Here is a 19,537-nt window from a genome sequence, read left to right on the forward strand (position 1 = left end):
AGAACATTGAAATGTTACAGTAATTATTGCCTTTATTAAATTGACCTCTGCGTTGCTGATAGCTATACTTTTGTTATTGCAGGCACATCGTAAATCGGGTAATGAATTTACAGGCTGAAGGTTTGTAACTTTGCATTACCTACTATATTTGGCTTAATATGCCTCTTTCTGAGATCCAACTGCAACAAATTTTTTCTTTCAGGAAACCAGTTTGTAATATGTCTCGTTTCTGTAAGATACACTGTATTTTATATTACATAGTACTTTTGGCTCTTGAACTTATCTAATTGCATGCAATCTACAAGTGATCAGTAAGTGCAAGTAAATAAATATTTCTCCCGAAGAACATTTTATCAAACAAATAGTTAGGATATACTATGCAAATTATGTATAACAGGGTGAACACATTGTGTATTACAAAATATTCACAGATGGACATTTGAGCAAGCACATGCAAAGAGAAAGAAACAAATATGTAGGACTGTACTATATGTAGAGGATTTGCATTGTCTTGAAGTCTTCTTTCTCTTACTTGTGTACCAGATGAATTTCCATTTGCTAGATATAATTCTTCTTTAATAGGTGTTTTCTAACTTGGTATTTGATTTACTTCTTAATTAGGTGTAGTTGGCTTTTGTTTGAGAAGTGCTTTTTATTTTTCATTTTCTCTAAATTTGCATTGTCGCTTTATTTAACATTAGTTGTTTAATTACACAGAGCATGGATTGGTGAGAGTGAATGAGTACCTTAGATTTACTACTGAGCCTTAGTGTTTTCTTTTGTTGATTTTGTCTTTCTGAACCCCAAGTGACACAACACCTAATAGGGGTGCCATTAGTTGAGTATTAACACAAAGCATGGTTAGGTAAAAATAAATATGAGTGCCTTACATTTAATTCTAAGCTTTAGTGTTTTCTTTCGTTTTCTTTTGTCTACCCCAAGTAACAGAACACCTAATGGGGGTGCCTAAATATATCTTTCTAGAAGATATGCGAACAATCATATGCTCTCAATTTTCTCAGACCAAGCTGAATATACATAGTCATATGCAAGTTATTTGAGAGCCTGGGAACAGAGTGGAACTTACATAGAATCAACAAGAAGCAGCTTGTGCAATGTAATTTATCACTTAAAATTTCAACTTACACATCCTGAAGTTGGGATTTGATAAACAACGCAAAAATTATTATTGTCAACCAGGTTCATAAGTTGCACCTATTCATCATAAATAAAATTTGGATATATTTTCTATATATTAGAGCTCCATGACGACATGTCTTGGTGATGTCTTGGACATCCTTGGGACTTGGAGGGGATGTCCTCTTTTTAAGGATCAAAGGGGTTGCTCCCTTTCAATGCAAAGAAAAAAAACATAGACTTTTAAGGAGTAAAATGCTGAGAGTCCCTAAGAACCGAAAGGGGAAGGATTGTCATTGTGAGTGCAGCAGATTGTATTTTCTCATTCATACATAGATTGTATTTGCTCTTTAAAATTTCAGCTGCTTTTAGTGTGTTTAATTTATTGACTAGGTTGCGGGTTCCAGCTCAGGTTTGGATTTGAGGGTTTGGTTTGTGGTTTTGGGTACTTTTCTAGGTTTTATGCCCATCCATGCAAAAACGTAGGAAAATAGAAAATGCACATATTTGCAGCATTAATTAAGATTTAAAATTTCACAACACTACTAATAGTCAAATTGCATAGCAAAGTACATCATCATATATAGTCAAAAATTAGTCGAACTGAATTGTCATGATATATATCAAAATTTAAAAATGATGATGTCAAGTGTTAACAATCAGCCATCATTGATCAAGTATCATTTGGGTCATAAAAAATATCATCATTAACCTCAATATTATATGACCTTTGTTTTGGTAATCTAGAAGAACTACAAATAGGGCCATTGGCATTGGCAGTGGTCAACTAGCACTTACACCCTCATGCTCACTAGGTGGCTGGCTCATGGTCGTCTTCATCTCCAATTGAAGAAAGGTAGGAAATGGAAGTATGCAACTCAATACGTTATGGCACAACATTCTACGGCAATTTCTTTGTGTGTAAGGAGCCGCAAGTTTGAATTCACAAATGTCAAGTCATCCACATTTTTTGATTGTTGTCTATTGTGTTTAATGAGTGGATGGATGAGTATGTGCTCCAATTTCTCTTAGACGAAGATGAACTAGCAATTGATTAAAACAAAATTAGAGTGTCGAGTGTTACAAATAAAAGTAAAATATAAATAAAACTCAAACAATAAAGATTTTTCTTATTTTATAAAACTTTTGATAAAATTTTGATTGCATGAGCTTGTAGGTGCAGGTATAATTCTTCAGGGAATTACCGCTATGAGCATTAAGCGTATACTTGTTGCAAAAAGCATCAAAATAACAATCATTTGTGCTTGCAAAATCCATCAATTCATTCCTCATTGCATCTTTCATGTAACAACGAGTCTATGAAGTGTTACCCTTGAGCAACATCAAGATCTCTATACGGGGCTCCTCTTGTGGTAACAACAAGGAGCTGATAACTATTGTAATTCTTGGATTCAATGAAAAGGCAAGAAAGTGGAATAGAGTGGTCATTTTGTTCCATCATTCTACCAAGATTTGGTGTAGCTCTTTGGAGGATATTTCTTTGGGATCTTGTTTTTTTGCATTTTTGATGAATTTCATCTTCTCAATCATTGAGTCGATGCCATCATATACCTCATCCAAACAAGGCCTATCCATTTTGGTATAACGGATCATGCTCAATATAGGCTTAGCAAAATTGAAGCCATACTCATAGGATCTTGCCAAATGTCATCTAGAATTATTTGCTTAGCCTTTGTTATGTAGTGCTAGATTGCCTCCACATGGACCAATGTGGGTTGATTATCATGTTAGATAGTTCCTTGCAACCACTGGAAGTTGTCAAATAACGAGGGTGTTGAAGACAAAACAAGTCTTTGGAACTTAAAACAAAACAAATTTACAAAAATAAAAGTAAAAATAAAATTGAAAACTTACTAAGTTAAATACATATATTCTTTGACTTACCTTCAACAACTCCAATATCAAGAATTGTCTAAATATGACTTGTCCATAATGTCCCCTTTCTCAAATAGGATTTAACAATAAATTATAATTAAGAAAGTTAAAATATTAAAAAATTAATTCTAATAAGATATGATTACAAGTTAGTTAAACTTATTGAATAGTTAAGGGGCATGTAGTAAAGAGTCGTGATTCCCTTAACATCAGATATACAAGGGGGAAGATTTCATTTGAAGTGGACATGGATGGAGCAAGGGAAAATTGGAAAATGAAATATGGAATAATCAGGTTGGAAGTGGAGGAGAATCTAGAAATAAATCTGAATTACAAATAAGTAGCAGCAATTAAGATTATAGTTATGGAGCAACTAAAAAGTGAAAGAGACACCACTCTTGGGAAGATTATTAAGAATTTGTAGAGTGCATTTGAGGGATCAAGAGTTTCTATCAGTCTTTGCAAAGGGGAAGAAAAAAGGGAAGTTCATGAAAGAAAGGTTGAAGGCATAATTGTAAGAAAAGTTTATGGAGAGCATATGCAGGTATAAAGTAGGAATATATGCAGATATGAAAGAATATGCTGATGCAAATTGAGAAGGGAAATCAACGTGGACTTAAAGGAGAAGTATGAAGAGAAGTGTTTGAATGTGTGAATCATGAAATAATTAATGGAGAAGAAAGAATAAGGAAGTAACTCCTTTAAAAGGCAAAGGTTGTAACTCTTTCAAAATTTGGTAGCTATGAAAGATTGTGACTCTTTCAAGGGGCATGAAGGATGAAGGGTTGTGACTCTCTTGAAAGGTTGTAATAATGAAAGGTTGTGGCTCCCCCTCGTGAAGATATACATAGAAGGGAGAGTCATTAGTGGAAGGCATGGAAGAAGGGATCATCGCAAGGAAAGTAATCATGGTAAGTACTCTTTTGAGATATAAGACAATCCTCATCCTCATCCGCATAAAGGGCAGCATAGGAATTAAGGAAGGATAAACGGAAGAAGATGGAAGGGAAAGAGAATGAAGGGTTGTGAGGATGAAGGGTTGTGACTCTCTTGAAAGGTTGTGATAATGAAAGGTTGTGGCTCCCCCTCGTGAAGATATACATAGAAGGGAGAGTCATTAGTGGAAGGCGTGGAAGAAGGGATCATCGCAAGGAAAGTAATCATGGTAAGTACTCTTTTGAGATATAAGACAATCCTCATCCTCATCCACATAAAGGGCAGCATAGGAATTAAGGAAGGATTAACCGAAGAAGATGGAAGGGAAAGAGAATAAGGAAGTAGCTTCCAAAGAGACAGCAATGATGAAGAGTTGTGACCCTTTTCGAGGGTGGTAATTGGAAAGAGTGTGACCATTGCAAGGGGTAGATATGCTGAAGAGATGTGACTCATCCTCATTGTAAGGTATAAAGAGGACAAGGCTTCATTTGAGGAGGGTATCAAAGAGAGATAAAACAGGGAAAGTGGTGACTCAATTCTTATGAAAGGTGGTGACCCCTTCACCAATAATGTATAAAGGAGAAATCATTCTAAGTATTCAAGGATCATTTACCTATTGTCACTCATCAATGCATCATGAAATCAAGCAATCTATGAATCAACAAGGGATGAACCTAACAATCTATTTTATCAGAAAAAGTTAATTCAACAATTTGAATGTCTAAGCAATCAACTCACATCTTGGAATCGTAAATCAATCATCAAATGTCCAACAAATCAATCAATTCATTATTTCTCATTAGTGGGATGGGGAGGCAATTGTAATAGGGGGAACAATGAGGTCTCACAAAGTACACCACCTCATGAAGCATAAGGCCAAGAGGGATGAGAGATTCTGCTCTTGGGCCCAAGGTTGAGTTAAGGGCACCCTATTGCAATCTCTCCATCAACTCATATGGAGAATTTTTGTGATAGCTAAGGAAAGTATCCTCAACCATATGAGGTGAGTAAGATTGATGCATGTCATCTTGGGCCCGCTCATCCTCACGCTGAAACTTTTCACATATTGTTGTTTTGTAACAACACTTACCTCTTCAAGCTTTCTAGTAGTAGGATCAAAACACTAGATCCCCAAACTGATCTCACTCATTGTGAACAAAATTATTTGCTTCTTCCAATGACCTTAATGGTCAGGCCCTCATGCACTAGGCCCACAATACACTATCACCTTTCACTCCTCTCAACAAACAACTCACTGATCTTAACAATTCTGATTGCATTGTCTCCAAGTTTGGTCACATCCTTTCCATGATTGAGTGCATCTTTCATCATACTACGCATTTATTCCCTATGACAACTTCCACACATTATGTCTCCTCACAATGTCATCCTAGGCCCTCTCTCTCTCTCTCTTTGACTATTGACTCCAATGGTATTCCATATCCCTCAATGCTCCACAAATGCTATTGACAAGATCAACTGCAAACAGTGAATTGTAAATTGACTGTAACTATCCCTTTGTTCACACATTCCCACATACCGTCGTATGATTCCACGCTTGTACCTTAGAGTCGTGACTCCCCCACAATGTCAAAGAACCCTCCTCACATTATATTTAACACACTATGCATCCTATGAACCATAAACTGGCCCTTTACAAAATCTCGATTCTTATTGCTGTTGGTACTATTACTGTCAATATCTTTTACTGAGATCACCACAAACATACATAAACTGTCCTTTTACTTTTCAACCATAGTGTACCTTCTCAGAATCTAAAGCCACTATAGGCCCAAAATAACATTCATCCCTCCAAACTCAATCACATAAGAATCTGCAATCCATGTATAACATCCCAACTGAATACTAAGCTGTAAACTATCTCTAAACAATTAAGTAGATTACCACCAGTGCTATCTTTACATCAAATTGAGGAACCTCCTTCACTTGTTATTTCATTTTAGTTGCTACGTAGGCACTAACAAAATTATGTGCAGCTCTTGTATCCTCTAAACAAACAGTTTGCTGCGCTTTCACCACTCCTTTTAAGCAGATAAGATTGCCTGTAGGTACTCTCTAGAGGGTGGCAATTGAGGGAGGCTGATTGGAAACCTGTCCCTCAGCTGTCTCTTCCTGGGGCTGCTTGTGATTACCTTCTTCATCGCTGTCATGAGATCTGTTACCTTCATTTTCGTCATCATAAACCACTTAAATATAATACCCTTCCCAAGGCATCTAGTATCCGGGTTCAAAGGTCCTTTGCATGTGAAGCAAAAGTTCTTCCCTCTTAGTTTGTTCCTAGACTCAAAGTCCAATTTGGGTGGAGTGGCTTTGTTTTAACTTTTGATTGGAAGATTTCAGATTACTTTTTGATCCTTAAAAGGCTTCTTAGGAGGCTGAACGACAATTGATGAATAATCCAAATCAAGTGTGTTGTGAGGTCTTCACACCATCGCCCCAAAATTTTGGGGACCCCCTTTTTTTTGGTTGCCTTAGCAATTTTTTGGTCCAGAGGTTGCAAATTTGAACATTTCACACATTAAACGCCTTGGGGTTAGGAGGGATGTGGTTGTATTTCTTTTTTCACCCGGTGCCAATTTGATTTTCCGAACCCTATAATTTTATCCTTAGGCTAAGCAAATTTCAAAGCAACATTTTTTCGATGGTTAGAATAATACTCGGCAGGATAAATTTGCAAATTTTGTACTGAGACGGATTTTGGAAATTGGATGTAATTGTATAGACTTGAACATTTTCAAATGAAAATTTTAGATTTAATTTTTTGGAAAATCTTGAATTTTTGGCGAAGAGGGAAATTTCGTGATAGTGAAATAAAAATTGGAAAATCGATTTTGGATGCTAGAGAAAATGATTTATTTTGAATTAAAAAAAAAAAAAATTGCATTGCAAAATCGAAAATGGACTTAATTGCAAAATTTTGCATTAAATTGGTTAAAATTGCCTTGAAATTTTTTAAAATATTAAAAAAGATTAGTAAGTTAAAGTTGAGAATCGATTTGAGCTTGCTAAATCCGATTTTAAATGATATTTTAATCACCAAAACATCATTAAATGAAAATTTTAACATCTCCAAGGCTTTCTTAATTTTATTTTGCAATTTTTGGTTGTAACCGACAATTAAATGTGCAAATTTCACTATAGCCAAATTAATTTAATGTTGCATTTAAATCTGGGCCATTAATTGGACGGATTTTGAAATTTTAAAAGGAAGTGAAATTGAAATTAAAATCATATTTGTGGGCTAAGTGTTTGTAATTTGGAAATTTAATTTGGCCCCCTTTGTGTGTTAAATTCAATGTATTTTAAGGCCTAAGAGGTGTAAAATTCAAGGTAAATTATTGGGTCCACAATGGGGAAGGTTTAAAGCAATATTAGAGGCCTACATGACTTTTTTTTTAATTTTCAATTCTAGGGCTTATGGCAATTTCGGATTTGGCTATTTTAATCCCCCTTATTTAATTTAATTTTTTTTCCTTTAATGTAGGTAGGTCCTATTCAAGGAGGCAAAAGTTTGGTATAAGAGAGGTTTCCCCCTCTTTCATTTCTCATTCCATCTTCCTTCTCCTCATGTGTTGGGCTAAATTTGTGGAGAGGCAATTTCCAGCCTAAGCGATTTTCTTCTTGGAGCAGATTTTCATTGCTTGGAGGCAATTTTTTTTTCCTCTTCCATTTTGGGCGAATTTCTGCCCTTGGCGATTTTGAGGCAAATTCAGATTTTTCTTGTTTGGGCGAATTCTGTGGAGGCCTGATTTTTGGGCAAATTTTGTGAAGGATTATTTTTTTATTGCAAAGGGGCTGTGATTTCATATCAAATCTGTTCATGGGCAGCGAACTAGGGTTTTGAGGCATGTTTTAGCATCCACTTTTGGCGATTAAGGAGGACAATATTGGCACTACTTCTTCAGCACTCCATTTTGGTGATTTTGGGCAAGCATCTAGGGTTTTGGCTCCTCCTTTGTGGACTATTCTGGGCAGTATTTGTTTCATTTTCAGATCTGATCCTTGGTGTCAATTCCAGTATTCATAAGGTAGCAAATTCCATCATATTTGGGCACCTTCATTTTAGGCGATTTGCATATGCATGTTAAGGTTTTATTGGCAGCAACTTTTAGGGCATCTTGGACAGAATTCAGATAGTGCTTTGGAGTATATTGAAGGCAGATTTGAGGACATTCTTTGGAGCCCTAGATCAAGTATTTCAATGACAATTTCCAAAATTTGATCAAGTCTGATTTGGACAACATAAGGGCAGATTTTCGCACATTTTGGTGCCCTAGACAAGGAGTTTTAATAAGCATTTTCAGTATTTGCATAAGGTGGATTGAATTTCAAGGTCTTATTTCACTTGCTATGACTTTACATTCTCGCTTGGAGGACTAAATTTTCACATGCATGGGCAATTCCAAGAGCACCAAATTCTGATTTTTTCAGCCGAGGCATCAAGATTTGCAAAGGATTTGAATTTCTTAGGTCTAATCCTAAATTCCAAAAGAAGACCCGACCCTTGGTAAAGGTAAGTTCAAATCATGTAGAATTGAAAGGGGTCCTTAAGAGGATTTCTCTCTTTTGTTCTTGTCTAGTTTTGTTTCCCTTGGTTCTTCTTGCATTCATCATCCACCACTTCATCATTCCATCATAGGTTGAAGATTGGAGATCGATAAGTGTAGAATGCATGATAGGACATTTGAAGAGGCAGAAATAAGTTAGACCACCATAGGAATGAAATTGAGAGATATAAGTGTAGTCCATCCTAAGATAACGAAGAGGCATAAATAAGTCTTAGTCCCGCCTCTAGGTTGAAGATTGGAGATTGATAAGTGTAGCGATACCATTTGGCAAGGCAGAAATAAGTGTAAAATCCATCGATAGAAATAAGGTTGGAGATCGATAAGGGTAGTCCATATCACTTAGAACGAAGAGGCAGAAATAAGTGCTTAGGATGGTAGATGTTAGTGCAAGCAAGAACCCTAAGGGAACAAATACTAAGAAAGACAAAGAGGATATGATGCCCAAAACAACTTTTTTCTCGAGAATGAGGCGAATAACCGATGCCAATGTCGGTACAGTAAATATTATACAGGTAAAGGACAAACTGAAGGAAGGACAATTCCCCATGGCAAGGATCTACAAAGCAGAATTGGCTACACTAAGGAAAGAAAGGAATATGGCACACAGTGGCACACTTCAAATCAGAATATGGCGATCTCATGGTGCTTCTCAGCCGGATCATAGGCCTAGCTCAAGGTACGCAATTCGAAAACTAGATATACTTTTTTATTGATGAAATTGCAAATGGAAGGGGCAAATTTGATTGGGCTAGAATTATAAGTGAAAATTTAGAATTGCAACTTAGGGTAGTGCAAAACTAGAAGCAATTCCACGTGGGGTCCTAACCCTTCTAGTTGATTGCAAGTTGGCAAAGGTTGAAGTGCGAGCTTTGGTGAAGAATGAAATAGGGTGAAGAGCGAATTTGATTGAAGATTGAGATTCAAGAAGCCCTGCAGTCTCAAGGAAGAGTGAATTTCAAAGAAGAGCAAATTTAGAGGAAGTGGTTTGAAAATATTTGAGGCTAGGTAAGGCTTGGCTATTCATGCAAACCAAATTCGATTGGGAAGGTTGGAAAATTAGGAAGGCAAGGATAATGGGGGAGATTAAGTTTGATTTCAAGGTAGTGGCCAAGAGAAGGCTCTCAAGTTGCAAAGAAGTTCGCATCCAGGGAAGCCACAGAGGCCAAGACAAGATTACCCCAAGTGCATGAAGACCTCATCCTTTTAGGGTCAGGACATCAAGTACAAGCAAGTTTGAGTGGTGATGAGAAAGTTTCTAAGGACAAGCTCAAGCATCCAAGGCTTCACCTTATCTTAAGGATTGAATAGATTTATAAGATAAGGTTGATGAGGTGGCACTTTCATGTGCATACAATCAAATCATGCCAAGTGTTCTATGTTCTCATTGGTTGACAAATTATTGTAATTTTCTCATTGGCCCACAAAGTTGGCGCCCTCATGTAATTGGTTGAATAATGGTAACCCTAATTAGGGTTTGTAAGATATAGTATTGGCCCTTAATTTTGCCTCTTAATCTCGGCCTTTCATTGTAATTTGGAGCCTCTATGTAAGGCCATTTTGCTCTCATTTGTGAGAGAGTTATGTTGGAGAATTGTTGCCAAAATACTATCAAAATTGTTCTCTATTCATTGTTGTGGCTTGCATGGTGGATATACATGATCATTTTGGTGTATTGCATGGTTCTTCTCATCTCTCAAATTAAAGTAGGATTTCATTTCATGTTGTTAGAGTAGAAGTAGATGGCTAATTGTATGGTGATGTTAGTGAATGTTTGATAGGGATCTACAACTAGGCCACTAGCATCTTAGCCGTTGGTTAGGGAGCCTTGTGTGGTAAACTAGTTCTCTTTTCCTTTGAATCAGTGCATCTATGGAGGTGGAGCCGCTGGTTAGCTTTCATTAGATTCGATCCCCATCCATTTGCTAATCTTTCCATTCATAGGAGTAGGAGTTGAATAGCAAGTAGTTGAGTAGTCAGATTTCACTCTAAGAAAGTTAGGAAGGTAGAAGTCATTAGAGGCATTATTGCCTCCTCGTGCAATCATCATTATCTGGCGCTACACCCTCCACCATCACTATCACCATCAACATCACTTGGCACTCATACAAAATCATCACCATCTCACCAAAAACTCAAGTCATCCTTGAATGAATAGTGTAAGGCTGTCTATGTGATTACCAACAAATCACATCGATATACTGAGTTACTATCCACAGGTGTAAGGAACATTGGAGTTATTCTCATGTCGCGTGAGTATTAACTTTTCAAGAGAAGAATTGTGTGTTTGATACTCCTTATCAAATATTCAATTGCTAATATGTTATGTGGTATAAAAACTAACATCAACAAAGTGCATCTTGAAGTGTATTTGGTTTCAGCACCTTCACAAACGCTTTTGAATTTTTCACTTAACCTTTCTAAAAACAACATTACCTTTCTATTTTGTGACATTTTTGGAACCATGATAGAAATCAGCTGAAACTCGTGAATTTATGTATCTAATGCACCACTTTGCTTTAGCTGGGCCAGATCCTTATAGTAAACTTCTATGTCTTTCTTGTCAAATTGAGTGATCAGCTTGTTATTGAACTTTTCATATGAATTGATCATGCCATGATCTTGGGTTACTATTCCATGATGCCACCAATCATATGCTGCTTCATCTAGGTGCATGGTAGAAAAGTTAATTCCCTTGTTTGAGTCATGAGATTTAGTGTCAAGAATGTGTCAAGCTTGTGTATCAAGCTCTGGCTATATTTTTCCCATTGCCATCAAATATAGGTAAGGTTAACTTGTCCATGGCATATTTTAGATGCCTGTTTGGGGACCTAGGGCTTCTATCTTTCCTTGCCTTTGCCATTTCCCTTTGTTGCCCCGTATACTGAATAGAGCTCAAATCTGCCTTAACATTATCCAAAAATAAGTCCCATTCAGCATGCATGACCGTAATATCCTCTACCATAGATATTGCTGCTCCAACACTCCCCACTTCTACATAATTGTTATTCTCCACAAATATAGGCATTATTGGTGTATCTGTTGTATGTGTAGGTGCTCTAACACTTTGTGGTGACCAAACCACACTACCTTCTTCATTGTGATGCCTTTGAGGTATTCTAGGCCATATTTTATAATTGATGTATTGCCTCTTTAAGCTACTCTAACACATTAGTGACATGTGTTTGCCCTTCTCTAATGTCTCTCAAGGTTTCTAGCCTCTATCTCGGTTTCTTCTGCCATGTTTGTGATGTTCCTGTGCTCTATGTTTGCTGTGAAAGCAATCTTCTTCCATCAGTTGTTGGAAAAATCACTCAATGGGGTTATTGTAGAAGTCGTATGGACTATGGGTAGTAGTACGGACAAGAGGAGATGTTGTACAATTACCAAAAGAGGATAGAGGTCGTGTGGTCCAGAATGTACGGTGTAGTGAAGGGGAAAGGTGTCCATACATCGTATGGTAATATGATGAATAGATTGAGGCCATACAATGCAATGTTGGCCGTATGATATGGCAAGGAAAGGCTGTCCATTGTTGTGAGGAAGATGCAATTCGGGGTTGCTGTACGGTATGAATGTTGGCTATATCTGTACCATGTTGACTTGTATAGTAGATTGAATGCGGGAGTTAAGTGATACATACCAAACAAGAATGATTAGATTTGCCAATTAACTCAGAAACAATGAAGTAACGATTCCAAATAACAATATATATATTGTAGATGGCGGTCCAGATGTGTTAGATCCGAAGCCAAATTGAACACAACAAAATAGGGTGAGCGATGAATCCCACTAAAACCATGGAAGCCAAGAAGGGAAGGCCTTCCACTTCTGAAATGGCGAATAATAGAGAATCCCAACGGGAATTCGTAGTACAAAGAAGATTTCAAATCACATCCTAACAACTGCCTACAAGTCGTGCTTAAATACCTGTTGGGGAAACCTTTCTGAGGGTGTCCAAAGATAGATGACAACAACAACCTACGGAAACAAAAAAAAAATGGGTCCAAGATATATTAAATCAATCGGTCCATTAACAATGTTTCACTAATAATTTATTTTATGACGGGAACATTACAGTCCTCTTGTCTCCAAGCAAATGCAATGCTGGATGCTGTAGAATGTGCTTGCCTTCCCACGTTTGGTCGTCCATCGCAAGTGTCTCTAGCGTACCAAATATTCCTTTATCGTATGGTTCCGTAGGGTCTTCTCACGTACTTCGATGATCTCGATTGGTTCCAATATGAGCTTTCCTTCTTCATTGAGCGGTGAAGATTTGTAGCTAATGTGATGTTTCGTCCCACCACTTTCTTAAGGCAAGAGACATGAAAAAGGTTATGAATACGACTCCCCTCTGGAAGTTCCAGCTCATAGGCTACTTCTCTGATATGACGAACTACATGATAAGGACTATACAATCGTGGCTTCAGTTTTTCTTTCCCCTTTTCCTTCAATGAGGATTGTTGGTATGGTTGAAGTTTGAGATAGACCAAGTCGCCCACTTAAAAACTTCTCTCAGTTCAGTGTCTGTCGGCATACATTTTTTTTGATTCTGCGCCCTTTGTAAGTTTTCCTTCAAGCATCTCAGGATGTCCTGTCACTCTTGAAGCCAGTCCCTCGCCCTTGGTGTGCGACTGTCACCCAGTACTATGTCGATGAAAGAAAGGGGTTCATACCATATAGTGTTTTGAAGGGTGCCGTAATGATGGACATGTGGTTGGTGGTATTGTAATAGTATTCCTTGAGCTGCATCCATTTGACCCGCATCTGTTGTTGTGTTGAAACGTAGTTCTGAAGATAGTCTTCTAACCTCTTGTTCACAATCATTGTCTGTCTGTCTATCCGAGAGTGGTAACTAGTACTTGGCGACAATTCTGTTCTTGCCAACCAAAACAGTTCTGTCTAGAAGATACTAATAAATTGCCCATCCGGGTCACTAACAATGTTTCGGGGTAACCTGTGTAGGTGAAAGACTTCTCTTAAAAATAGATCGACAACCTGTGCTACTTGAAAGTCAAAGGGAATGATGAAGAAATGTGCATACTTCGTCAGTCTGTCAACAACCACGCAAATACAATCCTCCCCATTCACATTAGAGAGTCCAGTAATGAAGTCCATCGAGATACTTTCCCACTTCTGTTCTAGTATAAGCAGAGGTTGTAGTAACCCGACAGGTAGAGTATGTTCGGATTTGATTTGCTGGCATACCGCACACTCTCTTACATATTGCAATATGTCTCCATTAAGACCTTTCCATGAAAAACTCTCCCTGAGTTATCGATAAGTTTTGAGGAAACTTAGGTGTCTAGCCAAGGGTGAGTCGTGTACCTCCTTCAAGATTTTCTGCTTCAATTTGGATTCAGGCACTAATTATATCCACTACTTATAGTAAATGATGTCATTCACCACTTTGTACCACTCATCTTGAGTGTTGCCATCCGTTAGCTCATAGGCAAATGTGTTTTGGAATATTCCACCAATGAATGTGCTTTCCAGTCGGTTGAATTTGAGTTAGTAAGCAGATAGTGGGTTTCCTAGACAAAGCATCTGCAACCACATTGTTCTTTCCCTTCACATATTCAATGTCAAAATTAAAAGCCTAAACCTTGCTTACCCATATTGGTTGCCTTTTGTTCAAGTCCCATTGCTCCATAAAATATCTCAAGCTATTATGATCAGTGCGGACGACAAACTTTGCACCCATCAGATTGTCAGAACTTGGTTAGTGCATGAAAGATGGCCAAAATCTCTTTGTCATAAATAGAATATAGATGCTCTGCTTGTGTAAGTTTCTAACTCTTGTAGGCTATGGGGTGTCAATCTTGCATCAATATCGCACCAATGCCTTCTCTGGATGCGTCACACTCCAGAATGAATGGTCAAGTGAAGTCAGCTAAGGTGAGTACTGGACAAGTGCTCATTACTTCTTTCAACTTATCAAAAGTGCGTTGTGCCTTTTCATTCCACTAGAAGAAATCCTTTTTTGTCAGGTTTGTTAATGGTGCTCTGAGCTGAGAGAATCCTTTTACAAACCTCCGATAATAACTACACAATCCAAAAAACCTTGCAACTTAGAAAATGATTTTGGGGTGGGGGGAGCAATCAAGGATAGTCTGAATATTTTCCTGATAAACTTGTACTCCATATTTATTGACAACGTGCCTAGGTACAATATTTTTGTCATACCGAATTCACACTTGGATTTCTTGGCGAACAAGACCGATCCTTCATGATCGTTAAGACTTCATCCAGATGCTTCAAGTACTTTTCTCATGTCTTACTATAAATAAGGATATCATCAAAGAATACCAATAAGTACTTACGCAATTGTTTGTTGAAGATTACACAATTGTTTGTTGAAGATGTGATTCATGCATGACTGGAATGTAGTGGGTGCATTTGTTAATCCGAACGACATGAGTAGGAGCTCATAATGCTCGTAGTGACAACAAAAGATTGTCTTCTCCACATTTTCTTCCCTCATGCGGATCGGATGGTATTCGGAATGGAGATCTATTTTTGAAAAATAAATCTCGCCATGTAATTCATCCAACACCTCATTGATCCTTGGAATAGGATATCTATTTTTTATCATCTTTTTGTTCAACACACGGTAATCCACACACAATGCATACTAACAACTATCTACAAGCCATGCTTAAATACCCATTGGGGAAACCTTTCCTAGCTGCTCAACTACCACAACGTTGCTCTTCTCACTGTATGCACTCTAGCTATACTGCTTGCCACATCTCTATCCAACGCTGATTTGTAATAAGCGTTGTCCCTTTGTCAAGGCAACAACCTCTTGGTTGTGACAAATATCAATCCAAAACTCCTGACTAATATTAATGAATGTTCCATCATCAGACTCGAATAGCAGATTCTCCATTATCCAATCAGTATCTACTTCAAACAAAGAGTTGTCTACTAGCTGAATGTAATCTGAAAATTTAGTATTTGGTCTCTTCGGACAACTAGCTAAGTCATAAGTTTGCTGAATGCTATCTAGTTCATTAATTACTTCTTGGAAAAACTCCTGCCTATCTTTACTCTCATGTTCCCTTGTTTGATTTGTGACCCTAACCCGATTTTCAGCTTCATGCAGAACAACCTGTGTATCAACCAATGCCTCCTGAGTATTCTTAAGTTCACTGCTACTTCTTGGAAAAACTCCTGCCTCTCTTACTCTCACATTCCCTTGTTTCATTTGTGACCCTAACCTGATTTTCAGCTTCATGAAGAACAACTCGTGTATCAACCAATGCCTCCTAAGTATCGTTAAGTTCCTTGTTGAGCTCCACATTCTCATTCTTTCCTTTACTCAATTGATTAGCATATATTCCAGCAACGTTAAATATATCATCCTAGTCGGAAAGCAAACATAAATAATCCAATTTCATAAATTCAAGGGCTATTTCGATTGCCTGTAAGTCAGCAACAAATAAATCTCTTTCTACTCCCCTTTGAGCCTTCCTTCGGGGATCCTTAATCGTTTTGTGAGTGTTGTCATAATGCACCAAAGATGCCACCACCATGTCTTCACTAACTTTCAGCTGGTTCTTTAAGGCATGCATCTCATTATTGTCATGTTGATACAACTCATTGTCTTGCAGTGTCATTTTGGATCGTTCCTCTAAATTTATATGATGTGTATAAGAAACACATGGTTCATCACACATCCCAAGAATATAATCATAAGCCTTAATTTCCTCCCTCCTTTGATTTGAATGCAAAGGCAAAGCTGCTGCTATGACATCATTCTTATGTAGACATTCCTCATTCAAAGATTTCAACATGTTCTTACTTAAAGTAAAACCAACCTCATCAACATGTGTTTCAAGGCTAATCTCCAAATCACCAACATAGAAACTTGTATGTTCCTTATCCATATTCTTCCCATCGCTGGTCTGAATTACTTTACCTTCCTCCTCACTGTCATAATTCTCATAAAGTCTCATAGGAGTTCCTTTAACCGGTAAACCCATGGAGATCATCTCACTATCTATCATGCAATCTTGAAATTTGTTGATTCTATGCTTAATTACTTCCTCCACAAGCTTGAAGGCTGCAGACGAGAGCATCAACTTGAACAATCCTTTGCAATATTGATGTTCCCTCCAAAAAGCTAACAAGGTTGTCTGCAACATCTTGCAGATTTTAACATCTGCATCAAAAATTGAGGATATAATGGTGCGCATGCAAGTCTTTACATTTCTTGAATGGTGCTTCCCAATTTCAAACAAGAAGCATTCTAACAACAAAAGAATTAAATTATTGCATTCAAGATCAATCATAATATAAATGGTTCTGTTCTTTGCAATAATATTTAAAATCTTGACTTTCTTGGCAAAAGAAGGATCTCTGTCATCATGTAATCCCTCTTAAGTTTCCCACACTCAACTGTAGAACTTTTCTCAACACATCATCATTATAGACTGCTATAGGGGCTGTTATTCACATAATCTAGCTAAGACATAAAGCAACTGCAAGCTTCACATCTTTATGTGGATGTTCCATGAACTTGGGTTGGTCCAAGGTTACCATTGTAGCCTGCAAAGCCCAATTTAGGAGCCTCCTAATTGCTTGCTCAACTCTGGTCAAATACATTTCTATCACCTCCAATTTCTAGCGAATGGTGTCTAATGAGTTTATGGAGTCTATTTGCAATCCAACCATATATAACCCCTTTCCTACTTCCATTTCCTCAGGCAAATCTCTTATTTGTTCACCATTAAATGTCTCATGGAATTCTTTTGAGAAAACCCTATGTTTCATATTTTCCATTTTCGTTGGGAGCAGCTGTGTAAGGCTGATATTTTGTATTTTTGACTTTATGAGATTGACCCCTAAAGGTACTGCCCTGTTTGCCTCTAAAATTTCCTTTCCCGTGAAGAAAATCAAGCATTTTTCCTTACCTCTAAGATTGTGAATATTTATCTGTTTGCAAAAAGTTGGATCTATAATCTGTGTAAGCACTCTAGATGTAAATTTCTACCCTTTATTTGGCAGCTCAAGCAGAATAAATGAGCCAATCTTTTGCCCAATACCACTATGTTGACATTTGTCAAACAATGGTTAGGTATGTTGATTGTATGCTTCTTAGTTCATGTTCAAGTTTGTAATCACGGCAGTTTGATCTGCTTCTTATGATTCCCTTTATATCCAAACATATCCCAGCTTCTCAAACCAGATAGTACTACAATGCCTTCATTCCTCCGTTAGGCTTTCAGAAACTGTCAACCATATACTCCTTCCTCAGTAGGTATGTATCTAATATTTCTGGTTGAAGTGTCGTTTGACTCACTACAACGCGAAAAAAACTATATGCTGTGGCTACACAACTGGGGGCTCGTCCTCTAATTTTTGTCAAAACTGTCCTTAACATATATGTATAGTGTTTATAGAGATGACCATTATAACAATGCATAGATTGCAAACTATGAAAAGACTTAGACACGACAATCCTTGTTTCAATGACAATCTCACATTTTTCTTTAGAAGTAATTATAATTTTTAGCCTTTCTTACGATGTCGAGTGTTCCACACTCTGCAGGGTGTTTTGTAGCATTCACCTTACCACAATTCCTCCTGTTCGCAGCTTTAAGAAAATGTTGTAATTGTACAGACAAAAATGTTTTAATCACTCCTCTTATCTGAAAAATGACTCGTAAAGTTTTGCTTTTGCAAAAAATTGAAACCATGCAACACATGTCTCTAGTGGTCCTCTGTTTTCATACTCCCTAAATGATGCCCCTGTAGCTTTTCATGGCAATGGATAATTAATCTTAGATACTTCTAGAATTGAAAATCTTCCACAACTTCTTCAAATAGATTATTTAAAGCTTCCACTATTACAACTTATTCAATTACCGTTTACAACATTATTTTCACCTTACTGTACGCTCTTCTCCAAGCCATGTTGAATCTATTGATTTGTTGAACATGTGTGCGTGATGCCACATAGATTCACCTGACTTCACCACATAAATGGTTCTTAGTTTAGAGATAGCAAACTCCGACAATAGGTGACACTTCTCAAGTTTGGCCACTTGAATGTTTAAAGGAGAATCTCACAACACTTCTTGTCAAATTTTCAGATCATTGGTATGGCTCTCCTGTTACTTGTACCTACTACTACAGTCACCTGTCAAGCTTTATTCTTTCTTCACCAACTTTTATTCCTGTCAACTGGTAATTGCTTCCATGTAATTGCTTCATCGATAACAATTTTTCTCTCCAAAATTTTGCTGCACCACTTACAGTTTAACGTAATGCCTCAGAATAGTAGCACTACAACACTAGTTGTTGCCATTACAACAACGGGTCAGCTATTTATTTCCCATTACGATAACAGTCCACAGAAATTTTTGCCATTAAATGAGTCAGGTGGCGTGGATAATATTTTGTATGCGTTGGCAACACACTATCGTTAAGAATTTTATTCCAATGTTTCTCCTCTCCTGCCAAATATTCAGACGACGGATATAACTGATTACGAATGACAGAGAATTTCTTTTTCTTGTAACGGTTGTTGGCATTGAAGACCATATTTGTCATTCGATTTCCTTAATCTCTAGCAATGGTGAGGACATGGCTAGTTACGATTCTTTGGACATTTCAAACCGTCAATTGAATTTCACGGTAAATCCAAGGTAACCTTCTTGTGCTATATGCATTATGATGAAGGTTAAATACTTAAATAGTGAGCACAATGGAAACTCGACTAAGAAATTCTATAGCGACACCATTTAGCATTGCAAAGTAATGACATACACGTCTACTCAATGAATGATTGTGGTTGTCAACAAAGTGAAATGCCCGCCCATAATTGCTCACGCAAAGAAAAGGACTTGTAGTTGCTCATCCACAATCTGAAGGAAGCTTGTCTTGGTTTCTAATGTTTCCAAATCTCATTCAAGCCACTCCAACATTATGCAATAACTATTTCCAGGTTCTTTCTGTCAAAACCATCACTGTTA

General features: G+C 37.3%; 1 protein-coding gene across 1 annotated transcript in view; it reads left to right on the forward strand.

Annotated features, from left to right (window-relative positions):
- LOC149557664 (DNA repair RAD52-like protein 1, mitochondrial) overlaps positions 1-19,537 on the forward strand; it is a 67,551-nt gene that overhangs the window by 24,657 nt on the left and 23,357 nt on the right. Inside the window, exon 2 of the mRNA XM_089832253.1 lies at positions 83-120. Within this exon, the coding sequence (XP_089688379.1) occupies positions 83-120 (38 nt within the window). The remainder of the gene's footprint in view (positions 1-82; positions 121-19,537) is intronic.

This window comes from Cupressus sempervirens, chromosome 5 (genome assembly GCF_028749045.1).
Source record: "Cupressus sempervirens isolate cs-2001-9-10 chromosome 5, ASM2874904v1, whole genome shotgun sequence".
Classification (NCBI taxonomy): domain Eukaryota; kingdom Viridiplantae; phylum Streptophyta; class Pinopsida; order Cupressales; family Cupressaceae; genus Cupressus; species Cupressus sempervirens.